General features: G+C 35.5%; 1 protein-coding gene across 1 annotated transcript in view; it reads right to left on the reverse strand.

The window, feature by feature from the left end:
- Brr2 (U5 small nuclear ribonucleoprotein l(3)72Ab) overlaps positions 1–13,886 on the reverse strand; it is a 61,603-nt gene that overhangs the window by 40,567 nt on the left and 7,150 nt on the right. Inside the window, exons 8-14 of the mRNA XM_090117910.1 lie at positions 13,453–13,585; positions 12,425–12,555; positions 11,569–11,755; positions 10,167–10,300; positions 2,449–2,646; positions 1,528–1,672; positions 709–845 (exon numbers count right to left, since the gene is read on the reverse strand). Of these exons, the coding sequence (XP_089974036.1) occupies positions 709–845; positions 1,528–1,672; positions 2,449–2,646; positions 10,167–10,300; positions 11,569–11,755; positions 12,425–12,555; positions 13,453–13,585 (1,065 nt within the window). The remainder of the gene's footprint in view (positions 1–708; positions 846–1,527; positions 1,673–2,448; positions 2,647–10,166; positions 10,301–11,568; positions 11,756–12,424; positions 12,556–13,452; positions 13,586–13,886) is intronic.

The following is a 13,886-nucleotide window of genomic DNA, read 5'->3' on the forward strand; positions in this document are numbered from 1 at the left end:
TGTTACTTCACGCTTTGGGGACCATAATTGGCCACCTAGATCATGCGATTTAGGGGTTTTTTTGAAATCGAGGGTTTATGCGATTAAGCCGACGACGACTCAAGCCTTAAAAGACGAAATTGGACGCTGTATTAATGAAATACCACAGCATTTATGTAAAACGGTCATTGAAAATTTCATTAAAAGATCGCGTATGTGCCAGCAAAGCCGCGGCGGCCATCTCCCTGATGTGTTGTTCCAAACATAACCTCATCTTGTCTACTTTACGATATAATATAGTTTTCAAAATTTTTTTTAAAATATCTGCGTTTTATGTCAAATTTAAATCTTGCGTTCTTGTTGGGACACCCTATATATACTGTTTCAGTTAAACAAAATAGGTCAAAACTTATGTGAACAGTGTGTGCCTTCAGTTATACAGTGTTTCTAGTGGCGTCTGATTCTGGTATTCTTTTGTCATATACTATTTTAGAGTTTAATTCTTGTGTTGTTTGCGACACACAAATTATACAAAGTAATTGTATTGGCACACAATCATACAGCGCAAATCTTATAAAACACAGTTATACGTTGTATACAATTACACAGGATAATTTTAGAAGTAATACAGTGTATTTCTTGTATTATACAAGACGTTTATTATGCTAAACAGAGTATTTATTATGTTATACAGGGTATTTATTATGTTATACAGGGTGTTATACTCACAGCTTCTTGCGTCTGTTCGACTGTGCGTAGCGTTCTCGCTACGAGCGCTTCTAATACGGGACCTCGTTCATCATGTAGTAAGTGTATTTCATCGATGATCACCAAACGCACTAGATTGGTGAACGACCTTTCACCGCCTGGTGAAGAAAAATATAAAGTCTGTTCACTAAACTAAAAATTATATTCATAAATATAAATTCTGCTAAGTCTAACCCCGTTTTCAAGGTTTTTGTTAAGCAACTAAGTCAACGATAGAAGATGTCAGCAAAACCAACCCGCGCTAATTAGAACGACCTGTATTATGATAATTTTTGATCAATAATATATTTACATTTTAAAGTGAACAATAATATTATGTATTACATACAGTCCAGGGGGCTCTTATTTCCAGACAGATAACGCCGTGAATTGAACTGACTGGCAAATTCATATTATGATCGCAATAACCAGCCGTGGTTAATTATGGTATTATATGAATTTGCCAGTCAGTTCAATTCACGACGTAAACTGACTGGGAATAAGAGGTCATAATGCAGGCCCTGAATGTTTAAATTTGTAATACCATGCGTTTCAACTATGTTAGAAAATACAAAAACTCAGAAAAACGACTTTTAAGGGAGAATTTCGTATGCAATATCATTCGAAAAGCAAGTTTTTTTTTCACATATCAATAATTTTCTATTTTTTGCCTGATTCTGTCATAAAATTTAAATACAAACACTGCTTCAATAATATCAATCATTACTTTGACTATACATAATATAGTCAATTTGGTTTTTCCTCTCCCCTTTTAAAGTCCCTCATCCCCCCCACACTCACCCTTCCTAGTAACAATATCCCATTTCTCCGGCGTACAAACGATCAACTGCGTTGCGTCTATCTGTTCTCTTGTCAGCTGATGGTCACCCGTTAACTCGGATACCTTCATATTGTATGCCGCTAAGCGCTTGCTGAAGTTGCCCACCTGGGAATTTGTGTCTTAATGTAAGGGCAGTAAGAGCGGTCTTTGACGTGACAACGTCTTATAATTCGATAGAGCCGGCTGCACGCACGAAAAAACATGACTCATGCGGCGTTACCTCGCTCTGAGGCGTTCCATGTAAGGCTTGAAGTGCGAGCGAGAGCGCGGAACGAGCAACAAATAAGCACAATCGGACGTTGTCACGTTCAACTATCGTCAGTAAACCGACTTTACAGACAACCACTTTTTTGGTTGGATAAAATTGGTCTAAATTTCACAAAGGAAATTGTATCTTCTTCTAACAGTAGTAAAGGTGGTTTTGGGTTGAATACGCGAAAGTAATGGTCAGTTCGGAGACCTACATGTTGTATGCCGCTAGACGCTTGCTGAAGTTACCCACCTGGGAATTTGTGTCTTATTTTGAATGGAATAAGAATCATTTTCGTTTGACAAAACTGATTTTTAGTGGCACAACTGTTTGTTTAAGTTGCCCACCTGGGTATTGTGTCTTGTTTCGAATGGAATAAGGATCATTTTCGTTTTAATAGAAGTGATTTTTAAGTAAGCTAATTCTGCAGGAAGGAGTGTCTTAAGTAAATAACATAAAGGGCTTTATTGATGGAGTATAACTTAGGTGTAAAAGCGTATAGAAAAATATATATTTTTTAACTGAAATTAAATCTATCCCCATACCTAACTCTAACCAACTTTTTCCCGTTTTTATCTTTACCCACTCCTGCCATATTCTCCCCACTTTTTCCCACTTTCTCCCCACTTACCATCTCCTGCACGAGCGATCTCATCGGAGCCACATATATAGCCTTAAAATCTCCCACATTGACGGTGCCATCGTCGTTCACGTGCTTGCCCAACTCGCGCAGTATACAGAGGAGGGCAACATTGGTCTTGCCAGCACCGGTCGGCGCGCATACTAGCAGGTTCTCATCGGATTCTAGGGCTGCTTTTGATATGCGACTCTGGAAAGTGTAAGAATAGGATTTTTGTGTTAAATATCTCTAATGTTGCAATAATACAGATATTTTACTTAGGGCCGATTTTTCAATGCTTAGATAAAACTTATCCGTCCAATAAAGTATTATACGATAATATTAAAATGTCACGTAAATTGTCAAATACGGGCAAATAGAATACGTTTTTAAAATGGTAGTTTTATACATTATTCGACGAATAAGTTTATCCAAGCATTGAAAAATCGGCCATTAATAAATTGTTTTATTAATCACTTTCTTATAATAGCGTACGGACAGCGTCGAGCCGGTAAGGAAGAACGCTGCCACGTAGTTTTAGTATATAGTTTAGATAGATACATAGATAATTCTTTATTGCACACACACAAGATTTACATTAAATACAGAAAAAAGTACAAACAGATGCATGTATGCACAAATGGCGGCCTTATCGCTAGGCAGCGATCTCTTCCAGACTATAGGTATATTAAGAAGAGCTGGAACGTCAACACATTTACACATTGCACATGTTAGGCCGGGAGATACTGACACAAAATTTCGGGTCTTTTGTAACAGGATGGCGGTCTAGAGGGGTCTTAGTACGCAATGACAAAAAGAAAAATGATGGTCAGAACGCTGGTACCGACGGACTAGTCGCGTGGGCATTAGTCACACTCGTCGGTTAAATAGCGAAAGTCCAACGATTTGTAACACAACAATTTTAGAATTTACCGATAGCCCTTAAAAAAGATGTAGGCGGTAGTGTCATGCCATACTTTGACGATGTGACTTACAGTCCGCCATACCGACGTGAATGCGTTGATTTAAAAAAAACAATTCAACCATTTGTACCGGGCTAACTTTTGCACAGGTAACCATCGTCGTGCAGCCATTTACTAAAATCGCCATGCCATACTTTTCGGACGATTCCAAATGGTCGCCATACCGCGGATAATCTGCAAATTTTTGAATTTTTTTTTCTCGCCAAACGATTTGTACCACCCTACATTTTTTTTTCAACAACTCCTGAATGATTATAAATAGAAGTGTGATAATGCCTGTGGGAGGTGACGAATGTGTATAAGATTTTTTTCTTATTGTAAGATTTTATTCGTAGTTTGAACGATTTGTAGCAGTATGGCACTAATTTTTCCCTCTATTAAAAGTATGGCAAATATAATAATGGTCACGTAACACGTTGCATCATATACTTTCCAAAAATGCCGTCCTGGTACAAATCGCCAATTCTTTTCATTTTTTTTTTACGTCTTGGCTTAAGTCTTACAATCATCCGCCCCATGTTTGCATTCTGCGATATTTTTTTCTAGGTAGAATTGTATACAAACAAACAGAATATAATGATCCCATACTGTAAAAAATTATTTTACGTATTGTACAGTCGTATTTTTGAAACGTGACGAATAAATTAATTTTTCAAGTATGGCAGCACTTTTTCCCCCTACTAGAAGTATGGCAAATATAATAATGGTCACATTTTATCAAATACTCTCCAAAAATCCAAATGCAATACTGGTACAAATTGTTTGGCGAAAAAAAATTTTTTTTTTGCAGATTTTCGGCGGTATGGTGGCCATTTGGAATTGTAGGGGCTTATTATGTGCGGGTGTAATAAAAGATGAATAACTACGCAAAGGTTATATTTCGTTAACTACATATATATATTCGTATGTAATTAATATTCGACCTAATGCGACCAACCCGCGTCCCGACAAGCCCTTAACTGTCTGTGCATAACGCACAAACTGTTTATATACGAGTTACCGTGTGAACCTATGGTGGGAACTTTCTTAGTAGGTACTACACTTGAAATATTTCGGTAACTCGTAAATTGGCTTGTCGTCGCTACATCATTCCCCCCTTAAAATAAAAAGGGTATACAAGTAAAAAAATCTTACAATAAAATTAAACAATAAACAAATGGGTATATATAAAATGTCGCTATATAAGGTTACAAAATGTTTACAATATAAAGTATAAAAAATGTTCACAATATAAATCAATCATAACGTATACAAGTGGTTAAAAGTTAACACCTAATTTCGTTAAACTATTTATGTTATTATAAAAACTTGCGTTGTTTCTTCTAAGTGGCGTGCGATAATTGTTACACGTCATCTAACACTTAGTAACATTAACATTTCAAATCTCAATACGTTCTTTACACTTGTATCGTTTAATATTACAAAGGCTATTACTATACACTCATAAGCCATAAATCAAAAGTACTTAAATTTCTAAGTAGTAAACATTACAATAAAAACTCAACACAAACATAAATTTGAAATACCATACTTAAAACGTTAAACAATGAACTCGTTTCAAAATTACTTAAGTTCTATTATTTATTAAATACGATGTGTTGATTACTAAGTATTTATTATACATTTCTATGAAGTCTTATGAATACTTATAATCATCGTAATTCTAATAAATATAAAATAGTGGAAAAAATTACAAATACAATACTATTACCTAAATCGTACTGGTAATCGTATAGCTCTTCCACTACGCGTGGTATGTGTATTAGGCAATTCGCTACTTGGAATTTGTAATGGAACCTCAGTATCTGCCCCAGATGTCGTATCACTATCATCATTCAAATAATATGCAGGTTTTAGACGGTCTAAAGATATTCTAACTTTCCTGCCAGTCATTTGAATATAAAATACCTTTTCCTCTCGACTCAACACACGATAAGGACACTCGTATGTTGGTTGTAAAGGCTTACGTACTGCGTCGTTTCTTACAAAAACATAATCGCACTTTTGCAAATCGGGGTGAATAAATATGTTCCGTCTTTCATTCTGCCTAATAGCTACTGACTGATATTTCCTAATAGAGTCTCGTAATTTACTTACATACTCAAGACTGCTATCTATTTCAAAACTCGATTTTTTATCGTAATAATCACCTGGTAATCGTAAAGTTGTTCCGTACGTAATTTCTGCTGCGCTTATGCCGGTATCACTTCTTACTGCTGTTCTAAGTCCTAGCAACACAGTTGGTAATTCCGTAACCCAAGATGATGATATATTGCATAAACGAGCCGTTAATGCCGCTTTAAGCGACCTATGCCAACGCTCTACCGCCCCGTTACTCTGTGGGTGGTAAGGTGTCGTACGCAACTTATTAATACCTAATAACTTCATTAGTGTAGCAAATAATTGACTTTCGAATTGGCGTCCTTGATCGCTTGTTAGCTTTTTCGGACAACCAAAACGAGAGATCCATCCTTCATATATTACACGCGAAATCGTTTCAGCAGTTATATCTTTCGTAGGAAAACATTCTGACCATCGCGTCCCCCTGTCACTATGGTTAGGCAATACGTCCTAAAACCTTCAGGTGAAGTGGGTAAAGGTCCAATTAAATCAACATGAATATGTTCAAACCTATCGCACTGCAGAAACGATCCTAAACCTGACATTGTATGTCGATTAACCTTCGATCGTTGACATTCAATGCATGTTTTAACTTTTAACCCATTGGCCAACGTGACGAATCATATTTGGCCAATAAAAACGATTTTGAATCAATTTGCGTGTAGTCCTTATTCCGGGATGACATAAATTATGTACACTATCAAAAGCAATACGTCGAAATTTATCAGTCAAATAATATTATATAGGTACATGAGTATCCGATGCGTCCGTCATAAGTGCGAGCGATGCATCGGCCCTAGGGTGCTAAAAAATCTGCACTTTATAAACCAAAACATAGTTTGAGTTACCTCGGCGATAAAAAATAATGACCATTTATACGGTCGCCGTAAACTAATATATAAAGTCATTAACTTACTACCAAATGTCTTAATTACACTACCGTTTGCCGCGTATGGCTTATAATCACTACACAGTACACTCACTCGCGGATCGGTTATTTTTCGACACTGGTAAAATTATTAAAAGACGGCTCTCCTGCTGCTTCTGCCACGCACAACAAGGTTGAATAAACTTGCTGGCGTTATGCTTAAAGCAGTAATGAAAAAACATAGCCAATTGGGATTTTTCTGTTTTGATATCCCTGCACGATCGCGACTTCGGGATGCGGAGCGATGCGTGCGATTTCCGTACTTTCGACCGCTAAACGATTTGCCTCTCGAGCCTGCACATTCCAGCTGGTTTACCCGCTGCTTTAATTGTGCTAACTGCTCGAGAAGGTTTAACTGTACCGACGAAACTGCTGTAACTGGAACTGCCGGATTCATTTTTAATTGTTAACAAACGATATCTATGCAATTCACTATAATAATGTTCACTCTTCGTCGGGAGTCACCAATGTAGGGGCTTATTATGTGCGGGTGTAATAAAAGATGAATAACTACGCAAAGGTTATATTTCGTTAACTACATATATATATTCGTATGTAATTAATATTCGACCTAATGCGACCAACCCGCGTCCCGACAAGCCCTTAACTGTCTGTGCATAACGCACAAACTGTTTATATACGAGTTACCGTGTGAACCTATGGTGGGAACTTTCTTAGTAGGTACTACACTTGAAATATTTCGGTAACTCGTAAATTGGCTTGTCGTCGCTACAGAATCGTCCGAAAAGTATGGCATGGCGATTTTCGTAAATGTCTGCACGATGATGATTACCTGTGCAAAAGTTAGCCTGGTACAAATGGTTGAATTGTTTTTTTTTTAAATCAACGCATCGCGTCGGTATGGGGGGCTGTAAGTTACACCGGAAAAGTATGGCATGACACTACCGCCTACATCTTTTTTATGGGCTATCGGTAAATTCTAAAATTTTTGTGTTACAAATCGTTTGACTTTCGCTATTTATCCGACGAGTTCGACTAACGCCCACGCGACTAGTCCGCCGGTACCAGCGTTCTGACCATCATTTTTCTTTTAGTCATTGCGTAATAAGACCTCTGTAGAACCGCCATTCTGTTACAAATGACCCGAAATTTTGTGTCAGTATCTCCCGGCCTATGTATGTGTCATATTTTGCAATTGTTTATAAATACAGGGTGATGTAATTGGTGTAGTACGAATATCTATAAATCTATGAAGAATTTTGTGATACAGTAAATGGAAGAATTATAGACTATTTTACAGTATTTAATAAAATCATTTAATTTTTTGTTCATTTTCATTAGAAATGTCAATTTTTCTCACCAAGGTGGAAATTTGGATGATAAGGATCTTGTTAGAAAAATATAAATTTTGACTAAAATCGGCATTCTTTTTTCAAAAATCAAATTACTAATTAATAATCAGAGTTATCACATTATTAAAAAAATAAGCCAAACTATACACCATTTTTACCTACTTGATGCAATCCTCAAAGATCATGGACATAGTGTATTGCGCCTTCCACCATACCATCAAGAACTCAACCCAATAGAGTTACTATGGGGCATAATTAAAGGGAAAGCAGCATCACAAAATGTGAACTTTAACTTGAAAACTGTGGAAGAATTATTTAGAAAGGAAGCAAATGCTATTAGTCTGGATATGTTTAGTGACGTTTGGAGAAAGACGCGAGAACATGAGGAAAAATATATTCAATTAGAACCAAAAGTAGTTAATTACACTGACTCATTTATAATAACACTAGCGGTCCGCCCCGGCTTCGCCCGTGGTACATATTTCGAAATAAAAGGTAGCCTATGTTCTTTCTCAGGGTCTAAAGATTATCTGTGCCAAATTTCATCAAAATCGGTCCAGTAGTTTATGCGTGAAAACCATACATACATACATACAAACCTTTCCTCTTTATAATATTAGTATAGATTAAGAAATTCCGACGGCGAGTTCTTCGAGCGATGAAAGTTTCAGTGAAGTAGAAGATTACGATTATGATTAAATAGATTATTCTTCTTCTCTATAGATACTGCTTTCTGAATTGGTGGTAAATGTTAAAATAATTTGGAAAATCCAAAAGTGCACGCCTCATAATTTTTTTTTAATAAATATTTATTAATTATTATTTTTGTTTATTTAATAACAATTAAACCACATCGAATCAGACCCTGAAAAATGAAAGGGTTCTATTCCTGAGCATACTCAAGCGTAAGAGAAAAAAAAAAGACTCGATTAGTAAAGTATTTCGGTCGCTATCGTGTTAACAAGAAAAAGGATCCGCACATACAGACACACGGACGTCCAAGACAGAACTTTTTTAAACTGTTTTTTAACTAGTTTAAATAACAAAAATGACATCAAAAATATCATGAACGTTAAAAATAGTGTTTTTTCTTAATATGTGTGTGTATGTATTATCTTACAAGTGCAATGTATGATACATAAAGACATTTTAAGTTTGAAAAATCAGATGTTTTTCGCGAAGTGACAGTAGTACCCACCTCAACGCTTCGCTTATGAGGCGTGCAATTGTTAAACTGTTATGACGATTCAAAAGTGCTTCTAGAAGAAGTCTAATTGTATAAACGTTTGAGTTTGAGTTTAAAACCAATAGTGTGAAAATTATACAATAAACATGTAACACATATTTGTTAGCGCGTATTGGTAGGTATTACGTACTTACTACAAATATAATATTTCTTAGATATCTTTACTCGACCAAAGTCAGGACAAGACTGCTCCGCAACTGCAGAAGACGTCCGTTATTTAAATCATTATCAAAACAACCATCCGTGTGTTAGACCGGGGTCGATAATTTTTGAAACAAAAAAAAATAGTAGTAGGATGAAACCTATTAGAAAAGGAGGGGAATGTGATAAAAATTAAAGGAAAAATAAATTACAGACAATCCGATTATCACTGTTTGTATGCATTTTCTGAGTAAATTTACTATGGTAATGTGTATTATATTTTAGAGTTTAGACCATTAGAAAGTGAGCGCACGTGTTATTTGTATTGTTTTTATGACCTGAAATTTAATTATTATTTGATAATTTAATAATTAGATATTAATACTTTTATCCAATTGATTATTATTAGAATAAATAATTAACTTCATCAATTGATTTACTTTTAAATTATAATTTTACAGGTAAATTATGAGAGCTTTCATAATTATATTTGCATATATTTATCTACAACGCACCCATTTTACAATTCAAGTCTAAAATGAAACTAGAGTCGCATTTATTTTTGAACATACTGTAAGTGAAATTGCATAAGTGTGAGTACTGTGAACATGCCAGCTTTCCTTAACTGACCGATACCATTGATTTGAACAAGAATACACAAAGTTTATGTGGAACGCGGGAATTTCAAATTAATTACAACACATATATAACAACACATTAGTGAATTAACAGCCAACATTCCAAATTCTCAAGTAAAAACTTTAATTAATTTTAGGGCCGATTTTTCAATGCTTGGATAAAACTTATCCGTCCAATAAATTATTACACGATAATATTAAAATGTCACGTAAACTGTCAAATACGGGCAATTAGAATACGTTTTTAAAATGGTAGTTTTATACATTATTCGACGAATAAGTTTTATCCAAGCATTGAAAAATCGGCCCTTTTGGTAATATGTAATAACATTTTTTAAATAAGAACTACAAAATACTAACCTGTATCCTATTCAGTGTCTTGAAGCCCTCAAACGCCGGTTGCACATACTTCGGCAACTTCTCTATTGCTACAAGAGTTTCGTCCTCTTCGAACGGTTTCGGTTTCAACGCCGGTACATGTACTTCTTCGTAGCCTGGAGACATTCGTTTAAGGCATTGAGATATACATATGGAGACGACACCGCCTACATCACTTATGCTCCGCTCAACATAAGCCATATGGCTTAACTGCACGCTCATTTTTTATTTGTTTTAAAGTGAAACGCATCAAATATGCCTTCGTGTGTGTTACGATATTGCACAAATAATACGGAAAAGTGACTAACATAACTTTTCATCGGTAAGTACCTAACTAGATAATAATTTTTAAAACTTAGTTAGAGCAAAAAAATGGCGCACAGATTTTGTACGTGGTGTCTCCTCCATACGTAGTAATATTATCTCAATGGTTTAAGGGCTGATTTTTCAATCATTGGTCAAAACTTATTCATCGAATAACGTATTAAACTACCATTTCAAAAATGTATTCTAATTGTCCGTATTTGACAGTTTACAGGTGACATTTTAAAATGTTCGTGTAATACTTTATTGGACGGATAAATTTTAATCAGGGATTGAAAAATTGGCTCTTAGTGAATAAGTGAAATTTAAACATTTATTTACGTTTTTTTAAAATGGAAAGTCTTAAACATCGGAGATGGATGGCAGATCAAATGTTGTTATATAAAATATAATTGATAATTGTGGAGGAAGGAACGAATTCCTCCATCGAAAAAGGGAGGATCTTCGACCGGTCTACTCGACTGAAAACTGTCGGAGGGTTGTATGTATGCTCTGTAGCGAAAACATTTCGCTTGCGCGATTTTATAACACCATGAAAGAATATTATCTCTATAATTTCCTATTGCGACCACCATAATATTCTTATAATTTGAAAATGCAAAATGATGTGACGTCATTACATGCATACATAGGAAATTTCCCAGATTCCATCTTTTCCTTACCTTTTCTGTTGGAAAATTACCTCCATAACCTTTCCTATTGGGAAAACTTGAGCGCCCCAGTTACTTAACTAGCTTATAACTTCATAGTAACTCCCGTATTTTTCCTATCCTACTACATTCCAACTGGACACACACCTAGCACCTCTTATAGACGCCCTGTAGCTTTCAACCACACTTTTCCCTAATTACAAGAAATTTCCCTGATTTCTTCCTTTTTTTCCTGGAAAATATCATGTCTACTTCTTTTCCTTACCTTTCCACTGCTTCCAAGCACACTTTTCCCATTTTTTTCAGGAAATTCCCGAGATATTTTTACATTTCTTCCTGGAAAATCTCAACTATCCCGCCCTCCCTAACCTTATCTGCTGGAAATTACCCACATTTCTACCCTCCCTTACCTTTCCTCTGCTTCCTGAACGATCCAGCAGGCAGTTGGCACCGTTTATTGGCCATCAGGTGAGACCCAGCTGCGAACACAAGCTCCTCCAATTGCAGAACCTTCCTGTTTCCAGCGACTTGACCACCCCAGTTTGCTTGGTCGGTTGTCTTCTGACGTTTGCGTGGCTGTTCCGATTGTTCTTTCATCTGGAAATTTTATATTTAAAGAATTAAAGAAAAGACTTAAAAAGCTAATCAATTTAGAAAAGTACAAAAATTAGATAACTTTCTCTAACTACCTAGTAAATTAGTGAGATATTTTTCACAACTTGAAAATATTAAAAAAAACTTCATTCGAAGTAAAATCTATAAATTCATTATTAAGTTCAATTTATGATGATGATGAATGTTAGTGAAAAGTAAGTAATTACTAAATTTAACTGTTTAATTGTTAAGTATTATTTTACCATAAATTTTTAGAACTTTAGGTTAGGACCAGTTTTACAATTACATACTTTTTTAATTGCAAACCTCCCATAAGTATCTATCAAAATTTTGAGGTCATTTGACGAATTGAAGCCTTTTCAATTTTCTTGTTAATATATTGTATTTTTTCCTGTCGTTGTTTTATAAAATAACACATCTTTGAAGTGAAACTTCTTTATCGAGGTTGGAAAAAAATTTAGTGTAACATTTTTCCGTTACGCGCCATCTTGTTTTTATCCCTACCAGGCGTGATTGACGTATTTCTGTAAAGTTGCATAAAGTAAATTATTTTTTGAAAAATAAGGTCATAAAGAAGTTTCACTTCTTACGTGTGTACACTTGTACACGCACACATTTTTTTTATAAAATCCAATACAATATCCAACCCACCTCCTCATCCCCTTTCCCCGTCTCAAGCTGAGCCAGTATCTTCTGTAAATGCGCTTGTTTCGACATCTCATCTCGTATCGACGCTCGTTCACTCTCCGATTGTGATGACGCTAATTTTGTGCAGTATAGTACTGAAAATAATAATAATAATAAATTGTTTTTTGACGTGACAACATCTTATAATTCGATAGAGCCGGCTGCACGCACGAAAAAACATGAATCATGCGGCGTTACCTCGCTCTGAGGCGTTCCATGTAAGGCTTGAAGTGCGAGCGAGAGCGCGGAACGAGCGACAAAGAAGCACAATCGGACGTTGTCACGTTCAACTATCGTCAGTAAACCGACTTTACAGACAACCAATTTTTTTTGAAAATGGAGAGTACTTTTACTCACTGTGTAGTTTTGTTTATCACTACATAGTATAAAACAAAGCCGCTTTCTCTGTTCTTGTCCTTTTGTATGCTTAAATCTTTAATACTACGCAACGGATTTGTATGCGGTTTTTTTAATAGATAGTTATTCAAGAGGAAGGTTTTAGTATATAATTTATTAGGTTTTAGACAAAGCGGGCGAAACCGCGGGCGGGTCGCTAGTTGAGTTGTAGAATTCCAATAATGTAAAATAAACACGTATAACGCTTTCTCTGTCCCTATGTTCCTACATAAATACAGAAAGCAACTTTGTTTTATACTATACTAGCTTTCCGCCCGCGGCTTCGCCCGCGTTTTCAACCCGCATATCTCCCGTTCCCGTGGGATTTCCGAGATAAAACCTATCCTATGTGTTAATCCAAGTTACCCTCTATATGAGTGCTAAATTTCATTGTAATCGTTTCAGTAGAATTTGCGTGAAAGTAACAAAGTAAGTGCGTTTTTGTTAAAAGTTTGTGAGGATGTGTGTGTACACATCCTCACAAACTTTCGCATTTATAATATTAGCAAGATAATGATGATTAATACTGTAAACTTTTATAAAAAAAGCGTGTACGCTTATTTATTATTATTATAATATTAATAAAATCCACTCACTCATATATCTATACTTGTTCAATATCTTCACGAAATCGAAGCAATCGTATCCGAGCAACAACACTAGTCTATTCTCCAGGTCTCTGTCGTCAGACGCATCAGCTAACGCTTGTAATACTTCACTGGATTTCGCCTGAAAAATTACGAAATTATAAACATAAAACATAAATTTTCAAATACTATTCCTTAAAAAAAATTCCATTTAAAGTGAAACTTTTATTACATCGTCTCAAACTTTTTGGTCTGTGTAGCGCATGTCGCGTGACGTACGATAATTATCGTACAAATACGATAATTATCGTAAATTTCACTTTTACCGTGGATTAATAAAACCACACAACATTTTTTATTATGATATTAAATTAAAGTTAGTAGATAATTACTAGCTGCGCTCCGCGGTTTTACCCGCATTGCTCCACGGTTTCATCAGAAAA

This window comes from Colias eurytheme, chromosome 29, assembly GCF_061535395.1.
Source record: "Colias eurytheme isolate Ceu_HAF_F1 chromosome 29, ilColEury1 Martin Lab GWU primary, whole genome shotgun sequence".
NCBI classification, from domain to species: domain Eukaryota; kingdom Metazoa; phylum Arthropoda; class Insecta; order Lepidoptera; family Pieridae; genus Colias; species Colias eurytheme.